The 17,589-nt window shown below is 42.6% G+C and overlaps 1 protein-coding gene across 7 annotated transcripts in view; it reads left to right on the top strand.

The window, feature by feature from the left end:
* Nucleotides 1-17,589, top strand: part of SLC25A13 (solute carrier family 25 member 13) — a 174,304-nt gene that overhangs the window by 113,285 nt on the left and 43,430 nt on the right. For all 7 annotated transcript variants that reach the window (XM_026506157.4, XM_044386679.3, XM_026506164.4 and 4 more), the window contains 2 exons: nt 6,052-6,104; nt 7,802-7,882. In XM_026506157.4, the coding sequence (XP_026361942.1) occupies nt 6,052-6,104; nt 7,802-7,882 (134 nt within the window). The remainder of the gene's footprint in view (nt 1-6,051; nt 6,105-7,801; nt 7,883-17,589) is intronic.

Genomic DNA, 17,589 nt, shown 5'->3' with positions numbered 1-17,589 from the left:
CTGCTTAGCCTCTCCAGATTCCAGTGTCTGTGAAGGAAGAGGAGCGTGATGATGGCGATGGTGATGAAGATAAAAAAAAAACAACAAAAAATCACTTCTGTAGTACCTCCTGTGTGCTTGGAGGGCTTTACGTATATGAATTCCTTTCATCGTCAGAACTACCCCATGAGGGTGGCACTGTGTGTATCTCCATCTTACAGAGGTAGAAACGAAGGCACAAAGAGAGTGGGTTAAGTTGCCCACAGTGACACGGTTAATGGATAAGGGAGTCAGCATTCAGACTCAGCATCCTGGATCCAGACTCCACACTCTTAATCACCTGGCTCTTCTGCCACTCGGTAGAAATTACATTGTCAAGAGTCGCTTGTCATGAGAGGTTGAGCAGTGTTTAACTTCTTAACAGAAACATTTTATTTTCACTTGAAAACCTAAAGATGTATTGTTATGTCTGTACTACTTCCGTATCTTTGCGCAGAGGAAGCAGGGCCACGAGACACTCTCAGACCAGATGCACCCCCACATCTGGGGGACAGGTCTTCTAAGGATAAGCATAATGCTATGGAGACCGCATTCTACTCCGGACTTAACTCTGGACTGTGAACATTATTCAGGCAGAATAGCCTCTTGTATGCAGGAACAGAATCAAGGATACGCCTTGAACAGATAGATAGAAACATCTCATTTTTGAATATGTAGTGAACGTTCAGAATAGTGTCTAGCTCTACATTTACTCGTTTAATTACCATAATAAACCAGTGAGTCATCATCAGCATCCTTGATTTACCAGGGAAGAACCTAGAGTTCAAAGAATAACATCCCCAAGATCACTCAGCAGGAAAAAGGTACGGACCTCAGATTCCAGCCCAGGTCTGTCAACCTCCAAAGCTCAGGCTCCAAGCCATTCATTTTGCTGCCACGCCATTGGAAATAAATTGCTTCAATTAGGCCAGCATTATTAATGAGTTTCAAATCTTTCAGAGTCCCTTCCAACTCTGAGATTCTAGAATTCTATTTCTAAAAGGTTTTTAAGTAGAGAATAGCATAGTAGCCCTCTGATCCAGCACACTGCTCCAGGAACCTCTTCGGGGTGCCTTAGGAAGCTCAAATTAGAGGTTCCTGATGTGGGCTTAGTTCCCACACCTCCAGCTCAGTTCTCATTGGGTTGCACAAGGGACTGGGATCAGAGAGGGTAGTGTGATTTTTATCTCAACCCTATGAAATTTGAAGACAAAATACTATATTAATATTGTACCCTGTAAATCTTTTCTCGCATTAGCAGCCTTCTGGTAAAGTTTGCCAAGGAAGCATTGCCATATGTGCTGATGGAGCTGAACTAAAATGAGAAGATTAGAAAACTAACCACACTAATAAATTTCATTTGAGGCAGTTGGAAAATAGACTGCTGTTTTGACAAGTTAGAAACAACACACACATCCATTCTCTGTTAAAATGAGTTTCCAGAATCCAACAGAAACATCTTATATTAGAAGCCTAATTTTTCTGCTGAGTTACCCAGATGTCAAACATATATGTACTTTAAACTTCACTGTGATCGTGTTGAAGCACCATAACAAGACTGGCTGTTTTAGGCATTACTGAGCCACGTCCCACCCCCACCCCCCGCCACCAGTCAGGGAACCAGGAAGGTTCTTGAAATTCCCGCCTCTGTGACTTCTCATTGTTCCACAGATCATGACCCCTTCCAAAGGGCATTTATGCAGGGCTGCTGGCGTCCAGGGCCCCGTCTGTAGTGGCACTCGGGTCAGGTTGCAGTCCATAGCTGCCTTTGTTTCCCCATTTAGCCAGGGCATTCACCACAAGAATGGTCCTTATCCCGTGCATCCCCATGTGCCAACATCTGGCCCAAGTCTTAGGAATGGATCTGTGCTTTGGTTTTATTCTTACTGAGTTGGAGTTATCTATTTAGTGAAACTCAGCGCCTCCGATTATGTTACTTTAACCTCTTGATTGCTCTCCCTGCCTTAGGTCTCTGCCCTTAGCATCTACCCTTCACCTGCCTCTAGAACTTTTTACTCTTTGAACTACACTGTCTACCTTAAAAGCCACCCAATGTATCTACAGAATTTGGCCCAAGCTCCTCAGTGTGTCCCACGAGAAAAGCAGTACGATGCCTCAGTACGATGCACCAGATAAGAACACCCCCCTCCAGCCAGACTGCCTGGGTTGAACCCATTCCCCCATTTTAACAGCTGAGTGACCCTGGGCAGCTTCTTTAAAGTCTGTATCAGTTTCTGTTGATGGGATAAGAATAACTTGCACTGAGTTACTGTTTTGACTTGTGTGGATTAAGTGTATTGATTCACCTAAAGCCTGTAGAATAGGGCCTGACGTGTGGGAGGTACCCCCCAATACTGGCCGTCATACTGTCACTGGTAGGGTTACTTATCACCAGGTCCGTGATCCAGCCACAGCCTTCAGTGGTCTTGCCCCAACCCTGGCTGTGCCATGCTCTTCGGACTTTGGTGCCTTTCCCTCACTGGCCACTGTGCCCTGTGTTCTACCCACATCTCTCTTCTCCACTAAACCCCTACCTTTCCTTCAAGACCCAGTTCTGGTACCTCCTCCTCTTTGATGCTCTCTTCCCTCCTGTAGGAAACAACGGGTTCTCTCCACTGTATTCACATAGTTCTTTGATGCCTCTGTGCTCTGGTACTCCCCACTCTTTTTTTGGTGTATCTCCCTTTGGGGGCACACAGAGACACCTAGGGTTCCCTTCTACACTGAGAATTTCTCCTGGGGGCAGCACAGACCTTACTATGTCGATCACAGTTCCTTCCAGTCCCAGGCACGCAGAAGGCACTTGGTAAATGTTTGCTGAACAAATAAATATTTGCTGCTCTATATTTAGTCTTAAATACAGGGTTTTCTCTTTTGTTTGGTTTTGTTTTTTGCTGTTCACGGTGCATTACTAAATTTGTAGTGAGAAAGACAAATCTCGATAGCTTAAAAGGCTGAAGTGATTGTGTCTAACACTGTAGTCATTTGGCTCTGTGGGCTGTTTTTTATTAGTCATTTTAAAAGACTGTCACGGGGTAGTTATAGAGACAAGAGATCATCATTTAAATCACAGTGCTTTCAGCCCATCCATGGTTTTGGTCTACAATTTAATGATGAGAAAAATGCATCTAGCAAGTCCGTATTTAACTGAACATTTTGGTACTTGCCCTGAGTACAGAGGAAGATGGAAATTGTACATGTTAAGGTGTAGTTGAAACGGCGCATCCCTTATTTTACCTGTAGAAATTAGCGTGTTTGTATAGTCATAACAGAGCCTCTCTTCTCGTATTAGAGGCATCGTATCCTGTCATGTGGTGTAAGTAAAAGATTCATAAGTGAATGTGGTTTAGGAGGAGGGAGTGCTCACTTTGAATAAGAGCACTTGCTTGGCCCAGATGGTTTCGTATTCATGTTTTCTGTGCGGCTTTGGTTCATTAGCTTGTAAAGAGCATAGCCCGCCTGCAGCCAGTGAGAGCAGAGTTTTGGTGAGAGTTTACTGCAGAGATCTCCCAGTGATTCCAGGGCAGGAATGTTGCTGGAACCTGCCCTCAGAAGGACCAGAAGATGGTCAAGGGCACTCCCCTACCTGTGCACCCTTCATGAGTTGTGTTCTCTCCCTTTGGTGTCTCTGTTGCATTGGCTTCACATTCTCTTTTGTCTGCCCGTCCACTTTCCTTTCTTATCCTTATATTCCTCATGCTTCACTGAGGTGTTAGGCCACCCAGGGCTTCAGCCGGTCACTCTCCCGCCTCCACAGGGCGTCTGCTCCGTCTGTGCCTCTGTGCTGACTGGCTCTTCACTCTCAGGACTCTGTTGCGCTCCTGGGTGAAGATTCCCCACTGCCTAGTTCCACTTAGGCTACTAGCTCATAGGGCCCACGGTGCTGGACTCATGGCCTGCAAGTGTTTTAGGTATCTTATCTTGCGCTATCACCTGTTGGCCTGGGGTGAAGCAGGCTCCAAATATGGTGGCCTAGAGAAGACATTGCAAACTCAAATGATTCTAGGATCCAGGCAGGTTATGTACATGGGGAAAGGAGGTGGTGTGTGAGAGACAGATACACGTTTGCTGTGGGGCACAGGATGGGTGAGTATTGTCTAAAAACATGGACTCTTGAGGAGGACGGCTCAGGTTGGAATCCCAGCCTCACTGTTTATCAGCTGGGTGATTCAGAATGGATGAATCTCTGTGTGCCTCAGTTTCCTCCTTGTAGGATGGTTATAAGGATTCAGTGAGTCAGTAAAGTGCTTAATGTGGTGCCTGATACATCATAAATAATACATTAGCTGTTTTTAGGTCAGCTGTTTTTAAAGAACATTTTTATTAGCGTCAGCATCCTTATCATTGGGTTCCACAATGAAATGAGCTTTCTCCAGTTTTCCTATAGCGTGAAGCTGTTTGTACTTTTTGTAGAACCAAAGGCACAGAAAAACATTTCTCTCCTGTGAAGATAGCAACAGAGCAAGGAAAATGATGAATGACTGTTGTCCTCAATCCCATGTCGGCATTAGGGAGTGTGGGGGGACCTTGGTGAACCAATGTTCGGTCCTGAAGGGCAGAGCCTCACCCAACTGGAGCAGATTGCCATAATGTCAGGAAGAGGCTGAGGGCTGTCAGATCTATGGATTCATCCATCGATCGATCGATTGATCCATCTTTACATCTTTATAATAAGCTCAAATTATGTTTGAAACCTTGTGCTAGTCAATAAAACATGTCTGTAGACTGGATACAGACAGCCCTCAGACTGGTGACTTTTGGCCACAGGCTTAGGAAGATTGTGTGTGCCAGGCTGGTCACTCAGAGGACAAGGCAAGTGGACCTTCTTATGTTGATGAATTAGAAAATTGTCCTCACTGACAAAGGCTAACACCATGACGTCCCTCTCAAGGACAGCAGTATGACATGGGGAAACAATACATTCTGATCCTCAGGGTTAGCTCACCATGTGTTTCCAAGAAAAGGCATCTGCCTTTCATTTTGTTCTCTTAGAACAAATGAAAATGATACCGTTTTTTAGTTTACTTATATCGGTCCGCTCCTGTTGTGCCTTTCCCAGAAGCGTCTCTTTCCTGTCAAAGGCATCCTCTTCCTGTGCCCTGATACGTAATTCTCACTCAACCTAACACGTTTAAAACAGAACTTTTCACTTCTCACCCCAAACCCGTTACTCCCCAGGCTTCATCTTGCCCCAGCTATTCATGTCAAACCCAGTTTTTCTTTCTGTCTCCTCTCCTGACACACACAAACCCCATTAGTATGTCCTATCTTTTCTCCACACAGCAGCCAGAGTGGTCTTTCAAAATGTGAATTAGCATATCACTCTCCTGATGGAGGCTTGTAATTACTTCTCATCTAACCCAGGATCCTGGCCTGTGACACGGCTATAGCATCTGGCCCCCACTCGTGCCTGTCCTCATGCCTGCTCTGTGCCAGGTGGCTCACCGATGTTCACCCTCATTTTTGAGAACACTGGGCTTGTTCCTACTCTTTCTTTGTCTTATCTGTTCCCCTTCCAGAATGCATTTTTCCCCAATTGTCACGTCTTCAGGAAAGCCTCTCCCTTCCTTCCTCCTGAGGCTGGTCAGAGCAAGAACCTTGTTTGTCTTGTGCTTGTCAAGTTTCTAAATGAATGAATGACTAAACTGTGGGCCTTCGGGGGTGGGGAGATGAGAAAAGTGTTAGAAAAAAAATAATATAGTTACTAAAGTACACTTATTTCACATATTTAAGAGGCAGGAGGGAAAAGAACAAACTTATGGAATAATGAGATTTCCTATATCACTAGCACTGTTGATTTACCCAACGTGCAAACGACCCAGAATATGAGTGGGAATTTACTTGGTCCTGATGTGGCTCTTAGACACATTTGTGCTTACACATTCCGTTTCGAGTATTCTCATTAAAACTAATAGCAGAAAATCACAGTAGAGAGTGCCCCAGTGTTTAGATGGTGATCCCTTTTTTAGAGCCGTTGATTTGTTTAGTTAACGGTAATTTATTTAATGTACTTCTACTTTTTGTTGCTTTTAGGTCTGTTGCCACAGTTATTGGGAGTTGCCCCAGAGAAGGCCATAAAACTTACAGTAAGTCTTTTCAGTTGATGCTTCTTATGCAGGGAGTTTGCACACACTCAGGAATCTAGTGGATATTCTTATGGGAAATAGCAGGTTTGTGTTTCCTCAGAGGTGCTGGCTAATTCGAACCTAGGGCACTCATCACACTGTTTTTTCACTATCCTCCATTGAACACTGAACATCCAAAAATGTGATGCTATATTTGAATAGGACTTGTGGTGGCTGCTACCACCACCATCCACCACCATCACCACCTACCACCACCCACCACCACCACCGTCCACCACCACCCATCACCCACCACCACCACCGTCCACCACCGTCCACCACCACCACCCATCACCGTCCACCGTCGTCCACCACCACCGACCACCGTCCACCACCACCACCGTCCACCACCACCACCACCACCACCCACCACTGTCCACTGTCGTCCACCACCACCGACCACCGTCCACCGTCATCCACTGTCCACCACCACTACCACCGTCCACCACCACTACCGTCCACCACCATCCCCAATGTGGCAGCAGCTGCAGCTAAATTTGCCTCCATCCCTACCATATGTATGGTACATGTATGTACCTGTATGCTCTATTATTGTTTAATCTTTAGCAAAGTGGGACCCACCGTTTGCACATGAGGAGAGTGAGGAGCCCACAAGGTTTAAGTATTTACCCGTGTCCACAGTTCATGAGTGGAAAGATTAGAATCCAAAACCAGATTTTTCTGACTCCAAAGCTCAGTTACATGTGCCGTTGATAGAATTCATGCTTAGAGTATATTCTGTAAGCATCTGCCAGGCCACCTGTTCAGGGGTCTGAGTTCTAGTTAAAGCTGATCCTTTATCCTTGCTGATCCTGATCCTTGCTGCTACATCACAAAGGTCCTCAAGCCCCAGAAGGTTAAACTCTACTTTTAGATTGGGCTCTGAGCCTTGGTGCCTGAAATTCTTTTACTGTGTTTTTTTGCCTTGGGACAACTCATCTTCTCTGGCTTGTATCTTCCAAAAACATGATTGATTTTTAGATGGCTTGTAGTTCATACTGTTTTGAGTACATTATACTTAATTAATTAATTAAGGTTACTGATGTTGAGAATTCTTAGATACTGAATTTCTACTAAGCTGAAAAATCTGCTTAGCCAGCTTTGTCTCGGTGACGCATTTTGTTTTAGATTAAATTTTGTTAGCAGACATAAAAGTGATTTTTAATCAGACTCTGTAAACCAGTTTTAACTTCTAAAACGTATGTTTTTATCTTGTCCTTGGTGTCAGTATGTCTCCCTTACATTATTGGAATTGGCAGACATATTTGCATTTTAGGCTTGTAAGTCATCTCTTTTTTTTAATTTTAAAGACTTTATTTTTAAGTAATCGCTACTTTCAACGAAGGGCTGGAACTCACAACCCGGAGATCAAGGGTCACACGCTCCACCCACGGAGCTGGTCAGCGCCCTGTGCCATCTGTCTTTCAGTTTCTTTCTCCTGGAAACATCAGCAATACTTATATATATTTTACCTTTTTAAAACTGCATATGTGCTATTAAAGGCACTTCTCAAACTTTTAAGATCCTTAATTTATTCGGTTTATGATTGCTTCAATATACTGACAGAGAAAAAGAACATATTTACAGTTGTATATTTATATGTGTTTAATGACTTTCTTTATATTTTTCATCAGCTTCTGTAAATATTTTTCTTCAAGGTGAATGATTTTGTGAGGGATAAATTTATGCGCAAAGATGGTTCGGTCCCACTTGCAGCAGAAATTCTTGCGGGCGGCTGTGTAAGTACCTTTTGCAGAGCTCTGTGTTGAAAAGACGTGTTTCACATGCATACCCCCACCGTGGTAACCTAATATGGACTAAGGCTTCTGTTCAACCACAGATCCTGTGCAAGGGCAGAGTCTTCTAGGGCCCGAGAACCATTCCTGAGATGGAAGGGTAAATGTTTCTGATCTTACTGCCTGTTAAGTCATGCAAGTCATGCCTGTTAAATCCGTCATTGCTTTCGGTTGGTTCTGCAGTAGAAGTCATTTGTGGCAGAAAGTGTTTGGCCTTTGAAAGAGTCTTTGCTAACCTCTTTCTAAAGTTAGTTTGTAGTACATTCTTTCCTCATGGCACCCTCTGCTGGGTCAGGCGCTAAAATTTGTAGTTTGGAGTTGGCAGCCACAGCTCTCTGCTTTGCTTTACCTTCCACGTACCAGTACCTTCTCGAGCTTCCCTGTGCTTCTGGAAGAAGGATGCTGGGAAACAACTGGCTGAGCGTGCTCCGCATTGTCGAAACGGCTTGGAATGAGTATTTCTTTATATGGATGAACAACCTGCATCTTGTTCTTAAGCTCAGCAAAACATGATCTCTCATTTTATCTCATGTACAGGTTTGTTCATGTGAATGCAAATACTTTAAGTAAATTAAACTCTGCTACAAAGACTGGCACTATCTAAAGATAAGGTTGGTTAAATAAACGGGCTTTGATCACTAGGGCAATACAATATTGGTATATTTTGCATCTAAACCTGTTTCTTTTCTTATAAGAAAGATGAGGTCACTTATTTTTTTAATTAGCTTGTTCTGTGCAGGAAATGGTCTTCATAAAATAATCTTTTCTTGAAAATCATTGCGTTCAGATGCTGGGCAAACAAATGAGAATATTAAACCTTTGTTTGGAAAGGGCTTATTGTCCTGTCTGACTTTGAATGGGGGTTCCTTAAAGGGAACAGGAACTAAGAAGTCCTAGTCCTGGTCATTCTTAAGAGAGAGACGGAATTTGGCTCTTGCCTGACTCTCTTTCTGTTTGATCACTGACCTGTCATAGATGGCCAGGTAGGATCCCCTTGTGCTGTAACTTTAGGAGCATTCAGGATGGAAAAAGGGAGGCTTTATTGTCCTAAATAAAAAGGGCGCACAATAATAATCAAAAAGAATATTATTAGGAGGTGCAGGAGCTGCTCTTCCCGGTAAGTATTCTTCATTTGAAACAGCGGGAGTGTCTCTTCGAGTCACTGGGTTTCTAATGTTAAAGTGGCACGTCCCTCAGCTGTCTCTGGCCTGGGCTCCAGGCAGTTCCTCGGGTGTTTCTGTAGGTCGGTGGGGGGAGGGGGGAGGGTGTTTCTCTTAAAAAGTCAGGTTTTAAACCTGCTTGAAAAGACATGATTATATATCTCTGTAAGAATTTAAAATGTGAAATTAATTATGTGATACCGCTCAAGATTTTGGCAATAACCTGGAGGTTTATTATCTTTTTACTGAAAACATTTTGCCTGCACACGGGTCTGGGCGATGGGTTGTGGCACGTATTGTCTGCCGTAGGTGGTCTTGTTTTCTTGTCTGTGGTCGCCCGTTTCAAACACAAAGCGCGGATTGGCATCAGAAGTGGTGCCTCGCTACCGTAAAGAGGTGCAGCCCTTCTTCAAACCTGATCTAAACACGGGCTTAAAATTGGAGCCACTTGGGCTTTACAGCTACTTAAAATATCTGTGAAATGAGGTTTGCCATCCGTCCTCTCTAAAGCAGGTAGACCGTGGTCCTCGGTGTTTCAAGTCTCCTGTTTTGCTCCCCCCACCCGCCCACCCCCCCAACACTGCTTTAAGAAGTCAGAGTCTATTCTTCAAGTGAGCAGTCCTGCAGGTAGCAACCAATCCGGACCCCTCAGCTCTGAGCTGCATTTTCAGTATGTTTTTAAAGCAGCGGCGGCTTCCTTTGCTGCAGCAGTTTTCCTGCCCTTGGAGCCAGGCACACACCGGAGAAGGTCCTCATGGGTTCCACAGCCTCATCTCTCCAATGGGGATACAAAGGGCTTTGAAAGGCTGTGTCACGTGACCAGCTCTCCTCCTCAGTTCACCCAAGCATGCCAGGCATTGACTTTTAAGTCCCCGGGGAGCTCCCCTTGCTTCATTATTACTGAGAATTAGTACACATGGCTGACTTTTCACTTGTAACTGAAGCTGCTCATTTCTTTGAAGAAAGCTTTTTCTGTTTTATGATCTGTTTTCTGCAAAAACAGGGAAAATATGCAGGGGGGGGTCTTTGTCTAGTAACCTTCACAGCACTTGGCAAAACTAATAGTCTGTTTTATTATATTGTTTCAGAAAAACGACCACAATGATAGTAAATTTGGAGGAAAATTTTAGAAGAAAAAGAATAAAATTAATCCTGTTCATTAATTTTTGATTATAGCAAAATCTGTAACTGAAGAGATTAAAAAAAAATCTTTTGTTTCATTGATGTCAAATATGGGGGTCAAAAAATGGGGGTCAATATTGATGTCAAATAAAAGGGTCAAATATGACTTTATTTTTAAAGTCATTGTAGTGAGCTTAGTTTTGGTTTAGAGCGCTGTTAAAAATTTGACTTGATCTTTCTGAGCATTTTTATAGATTCACACATAACAGTAGTGATATATTCAGCATAGTTCAAGACCAAACTAAAACGCTGAGCCTGGGATTTACAGACCCTGAGTCTGAGAAGTTCCTTGTGGTTTGTGTGTCCTCCATACATTGGTTTGCTACACGCCAAGTTAGGCTAGTAGTTGTAGGAGTTTTGACAGAGGCCCACATCCTCAGGCATCTCTGCACAAAATACATGCACCTTCTGTTTCTTTCCCTCTCTCCCTATCTTGGGTCAGAAGCTCAGCGCCTGGAGGGGGGTATGATTAGGGGCCACTGTCATTGACGGTGGAGCCCGCAGGACATGTGGCAGAGGAGAAGGAGCCTGTCGCTACCCATTTCGTAGTCGGCTCCCAGTGAATTTAAAACCTGACATCATCTCTCACCACGTTGTTACCGCAGCGTTGCTGCCGCTTATCCCTAACACACATAGTGCCATGTGGTCTGTGAGGGGCAGTCCTTAATTCACCAGAGGCCTTCTCTGCATCTGGTGAAATGGAGGGTTGAGATCCCGAGGGGTCTGGGATCTTCAGCTTTTGATCCTTTGATCTTAACAAGTCATCAGATAAGGAAACACAAGTGCTGCCATGACTGGTTTCAAGGAGAATATAAATAATGATGAGTAACTTCTTGGCGTGAAAATAAATCTACACTGAAATGAAAAGAAATGAAGTAATATTCACCAGGGGAAAAAGTGACTGAGTATAAACCTCTGTCTTTTAAAGCTCATATTTAGTTAAAAATTATTTGTATACCAATAGAAAATAATAGCATTCTGTGATAATTTTTAGAAAGACAAGTAAACATGCTTTTTGAACAATAGTCCTTTGACAATAGGCCCACGGTATTTTTTTCTTTTGAGATCCCTACACACACACACACACACACACACACACACGCACATTGGTGTGTGTGTGTGTGTGTGTGTGTGTGTGTGTAATATACGTAATGCTTATGGGAGTTTATACTCATTTCAAGTGGCAAAAATAATTGATGTGCTCATGTCACTGGTTTGGAAAAGGATTGGTGAGGCTGTGGCATGAAGAGCAATCTCAAGCGCAGTCCCCTCCAAGTATGGCCCTATCGTCGTTGCCTGTATTTCTGTTATCATGGCAATCCCCATATGCATGATATTTTTATGCCTGTTTGTAGAGCTGTGTATCAGATACCATTTTTGAGGCAAGTGTTTATCACTCAGCTTTTTCACATCACATTCAGTTGCAGCTAGTCTTTATTATTTAAAAGACATAAAAGTACAGACACCGATGTGCCTACCAGTCAGCTTTAGATGTCAGACTCAACAAATGCAGGTGGAGGCCCTCTCGTTTCTGGCGCGATAGCTTTTCTCTCCCTCATCTCCCAGGAGATGGACCCTATCCCGAAAGTGGTGATTTTCATTTCCATGCATGTCTTTATACTTTTTATAAGTATGTACCTGAGCAATATAAATGCTTGCTTTTGGAGGCTTCATTCTGTAGGAACAACGCATGCTGCTTACGTTGATGCCTTCACATTTTCTCCTGCTGGTGCAGCTCATGTGCTTTGCTTGCAGAAAAAGAACAGTCAACGGGACTATAACGTTCAGATGCCGTAATGTGGCATACAGTGAGTATGCCTGTTACAGGTGTGTGTTATATAGATCTAATTGGGACAGTGTATTATTTAACCAATTTTTTGTCACTTGGAGTTTCTTCCTAGACCTTCTCCTAGTTCTTTCCTCAATCTCACCACTTAAACTCATGCCCAACACTAAGCAGATTTACAATTATAACCCTCCTCACACCAACATACATGCTCCCTGTCTGCCTTACTGCCCCGCTCCCTCCCTCCTTCCTAATGGGAATGATTTCAGTGTTTCTCCATCATTGAGGAGGAGAGGTGTTCTGGTTATCTACTATTGTCTAACAAGCCATCCTAAAACTTAGTGACCTCAGAAGCAGCTTATTATCTTTTATGTTTCTTTGGGTTGACTGGGTTCGGCTGGGTGCTTCTCATTTGTGATCACTGTGTGGTTATAGGCAAATGGCAGCTGGGGGTAGAGTCATCTGAAGACTTGACCAGGATGGATGTTCAAGATGACTCACTTGTGGCTGGCAGTGATGCCAGCGAGGCTGTTGTCCGGAGCACCTGCTGTGGCTTCTCTGCATAGCTTGGGCTTTTCAGACCTTGGCAGCTTGATTCTCAAGGGGGCTTCCCCAAAGTAGGCATTCCGAGAGTCCTAGGCAGAAGCTGCAGGGCTTCTTAGTACCACCTAACTTTGACTGTCACTCCTGCTGGATTCTGTTGGTCAAACACACCACTTATGCCAAAGTTCAAAAGGAGAGAAATTAGATTTTTACCTTTCCATGAGAATAATAGTAAAGAATCTCTAAACTATCTCTGGAGGGTTCAGTAGGCAGTATTGTAGGACGAGAACATCCTCATTGCTCTCTACTTTATGATGATTTCATTGTTAATCCAATGTCTTCTCTGAGGATCTGTTGCAGATTCTAGAACCCATTCCTACTTCAGATTGTTTTTGGCTGCAAGGGGCAGAAACTCATTAAAGTAGTCATAGCAAATGAGGGTTTACTGTCAGGGTGTACATGCAATTAATTGAAGGCTCTCCAGAATCGAGGCAGTTCTGGGAACTGGCTAACTTCTGCCTTTTCTCCTCTGGCCTTCTTGGTCTCTCTCACAGTGACTTCACTTACATCTCTCTGCACATTTTTTAAAGGTTGTATTTTTTTTCAAAGCAGTTTTTGGTGCACAGAATTGGGAGAAAAATACAGAGATTTCCCCGAGTACCTTCTACCCCAACACATGCATAAACTCCACCACTATCAACATCCCCCAACAGAGTGGTGTAATTATTACAATTGATGAACCTACATTGACACATCAATATCATTCAAAATCCATAATTTACCTTGCAGTTCTTTCATGGCGTTGTACATTCCATGAGTTTGGACAAATGTATAGTAACATACATCTATCACGTTAATAATCATACAGAGTATTTTCACTGTCCTAAAAATCTCCTGTGCTTTGCCTATTCGTCTCTCCCCTTCTGTTCCGCTCCTAGCTCTCTTCCACTGATCTTTTTACTGTCTTCACAGTTTTCCCTTTTTCAGAATGTCCTAGAGTTGGAATCACGTAGTATGTAGCCTTTCCAGATTGTCTTCTTTCACTTAGTCTAATACGCATTTAAGGTTCCTCTGTGACTTTCATGTCTCGATAGCTCATTTCTCTTTAAACTGAATAATATTCCTTTGTCTGGATGTACCAGCAATTTATTTATTCATCTACTGAAGAACATCTTAATTTCTTCCAGGTTTGGACAGTTATAAATAAGACTACCAAAAACATCCTTGCTCAGGTTTTTGTTGAAAACACAAGTTTTAACTCCTTCAAGTAAATATCAAGGAGTACAGTTGTTGGATCTTATGTTAAAAGTATGTTTAGTTCTATAAGGAACCTCCAGACTGTCTTCTAAAGTGGCTGTACCATTTTCCATTTCCACCGGCAACAAATGAGAGTTCCCGTTGCTCCACATCCTCACCAGCATTTGGAATTGGCAATGTCATGTGTAGCTTTTTATTTTGCTGATCCTTTTCTTCTCTTCCTCATGGTTTTGACTTCGTCAGGAATTCCTTCATATTCTTGCTGGCCATCAGGGCTCTGTCTCTAGCAGCTTCTTTTCATCATCACCTCCAGCTAATTAGTGCAGGTAGCTCAATTTTGTTTCTTTTTTTTTTTTTTTTTTCATTTAATTATTAAGAGAGGAAATTTGGTTGGCAAGCATCAGCTTTGTGTGCCAGGCTGTAGATCAGACTTGAGTCATGTCCCCACCCAGATATTAATAACTTTGCTTAACAAAATCATTTGTTTCAACCATCTGTAAATGCATTCAAATACTTCTTGTACTTGTATTTTGGTTTTAGTTTGAATCCTGTAAGTATCCCCTGAATAATAATGTATGTATTTTTGTCATAAAATATACCCAAAGGCATATTCTTTATGATTGAGCTTGAAATCCCTTGAGGTTCAGACCAAGTCATATAAAACCAGGGAGAAAATTTCCTCAGGTAATGAACACACATGCTCTGATATTCAGCTGGTGAGTCAGATCGCCCGAAGTGGATTTAAGTCCTACTTCTGCGATTTTTCTTCTCAGAGTTTTCTGTGGAGATGTGGTCTCAGAGTGTAGGTTTCTTAAGGCAGAATTGTTATTTATGTGTGTAGGTGTCTGGGCACATATTCTACTTATAAATATAGAATGATGTGAGGCTCACTCATTAAGGTCAGTTTCTATGAGGTTGCTCCTGTGTAACATGTCAAGTAGCCAAGATTTATTATACATTATAATGATGCTGTGGGAATAAGGTTATTTTTTTTTTAATGCTTGCACCTTTATAGTTCACTTGTAGTTTAATGAAACTCTAATGGTTAGTTACATTGTTTATCATTGTTATTATTTGGAATATTCTCTGGGAAGTTTTTTGCATGCCCCCAAAAATGTTAAGCCCATATTGTATACCAGTCTTGCTCCTTCCCTCCCTCCCTTCCTCCCCTTCCCTGCTTCCTTCCCTTCTTCCCTCCCTTCCTCATTTATCAATGGCAATTTCTAGTTTGATAAATGACTTCCAACAAGATTGAAGTGAATTAAATTATTTTTGCTTTCATAAGCTTTACATTATTTACATTACTTTTCATTCGTTTCCATATGTTTACAAATTTAAAATTGTATCAAACACATATTTTAGCCAACATTTTCTGTATTTCAACATATGTCATAATTGTGCTTTTTAATTATGAAAAAAATAGCCATATTCAAGCTAAGGTAGAAAACAAAGCAAAAGAAACTGGCCATAATTCTTTAATTCTCTCATAGTGTAAGTTTTTTTAATTTGTACATATGCTTCATCCCTCTCTGTCCACTCTGTTGACTGCAAGACTTCTAGACTGTAGCAGGTAATATGTATGACCTGTGATGTTTGTCATGTATGGTCTGGCTTTGCCACTTAAAGAGCTCTTCCTTTATAACTTGGTGCCGTCAGCTCCTTGCATCCTGGGGATCATGGGTAAATGTTGCCTGCACTGAGACATCTGCAAATGCTGGGAACAGGACCCATGTCTCACTGTTATGCCTAGATGCCTAGCATTGTGTCTGATATATGGGAGAAGCTTAAAAATATTTATTGAATGAATAAGTGCTTGACTAAAAGGTGTTGGTAATGAGGACAGTAAATGTAGGGTAGTGATTTGATATACTGTGTTGCTGTTAACTTAGATACAGATAGTCATTGAAGAGGCAGTAATTCCAGGGATCGGAGTGTGAAGGAAAGATGGATTCTAGGGAATAGATGTAAGATGCCTACAGATACATATCTGGGATGTTCTTTGTCTTTTTTTCTTTTTTTTTAAGATTTCATTTATTTATTTGTCAGAGTGAGCGAGCACAAGCACGGGAAGGGGCAGGCAGAGGGAGAAGCAGGCTCCCCGCCAAACAAGGAGCCTATGCAGGACTTGATCCCAGGACCCTAGGATCATGACCTGAGCTGAAGGCAGACGCCTAGCCGACTGAGCCACCCAGGTGCCCCTATCTGGGGTGTTTCGTAAGAAATGTTTTCCATACCTCAGTAAAGGAACTAACCGCTAAAAAGGTTCTATTTATTTTGTTTGGCTTCATTCCAACCCCCAAATATATACAGAACTTTAGGAGCAGACTGAATATAAAATACTTTAAACACCTAGGGTATTTAATATAGCTTATTTATTATTGCTTATGTTATTAGTAGAAAAGATTTTATTGAATGGTTAGTATGTGAAATTACCATGTCAGAATCATGAAGGAATCATACGAAAGAGTGTCTTTAAAACAAAAGAGACTAACAATGAGATCCCGCTGCACACCTATTAGAATGACTGAAGTCTGAAACACTGACAACATGCTGATGAGTGTGTGGAGCGAAAGGAACGCATTCAAAAGGAGCAAAAGGAATTCATTGCTGGTGGAAATGCAAAATTTTACCGCCACTTTGGAACATAGTTTTGAGGTTTCTTACAAAACTAAACTGTAAGATCCGGCAATTGCAGTCTTTGGTTTTACCCAGAGGAGTTGAAAACTTATGTTTTCAACAAAAACCTGCACAAGGATACATATCGCAGCTTTCTTCATAGCTGCCAAAACTTGGAAGAAGCCAAGATGTCCTTCAGTGTACGAACGGATAAATAAACTGCAGTACAGCCAGACAAAGGGATATTATTGAATCAAAAAAGAAATGATCTATCGAGCCGCGAAAAGGCTTGGAAGAACCTTAAATGCATATCAGGAAGTGAAAGAAGCCAATCTGGAAAGGCTGCGTACTGTATGATTGCAACATAGAATCCAGAATAGATAGGACAATCTGGAAAAGGCCAAAACTATGGAGGCAGTAAAAAGATCAGTGGTTGCTAGGGGTGGAGGAGAGGCAGAGAAATGAATAGGCAGAGCACAGAGGACTTTTAGGGCAGTGAAAATACTCTGGTGATAATATCGTGGTGGATATATGTCATTATACACTTGTCCAAACCCATAGAGTGTACCAAGAATGAGCCGTAAGGTGGACTGTGCACTTTCGGTGATCGTTATGTGTCAGTGTAGGCTCATCGTTTGTAAGAAATGCAGCACCCTGGTGGGGAGGATGATAGTGGGAAGGTTTGCATGTGTGGGGCAGGGGGTAGATGGGAAATGTTTTTGTAAACCTGAAACAACTCTAAAAAATAAAAGAGCCAGTAAGTAGCAAAAAATGTTAACCACGACAATCTCTAAGTTGGAGGTTTCGGAGAAGCGCATGAGGCAGCTTCGTCACGGTGTGGCCGCAATGTCTTCTGGGGCCTGGGACTAATGCAGCGGGCTGGAATGAGAAATCTGCTGCCTGGCTACTTCTGCAAAAGCCCAGGCTTCAGGCTTCAGCTGGACCTGGAGCACAAAGAAAAGAGCCCAGAGTTTATCAGGATGGCCTACTGAGCTAAGGTGGCTCCAAAATGTCATCTTATATGAGGAAAAGTCCAACTGGTGAGAGGCTCTGAGCCAGCCCAGGGTCTCTTTTCTGTTTTCTCCCTTTTCCTTCTGTGGCAAAAT

The sequence above is a fragment of the Ursus arctos genome, unplaced genomic scaffold (assembly GCF_023065955.2).
Source record: "Ursus arctos isolate Adak ecotype North America unplaced genomic scaffold, UrsArc2.0 scaffold_3, whole genome shotgun sequence".
Classification (NCBI taxonomy): Eukaryota; Metazoa; Chordata; class Mammalia; order Carnivora; family Ursidae; genus Ursus; species Ursus arctos.
Note: the sequence above shows the minus strand (reverse complement) of the source record. Positions and strands in the feature narration are given on the sequence as shown.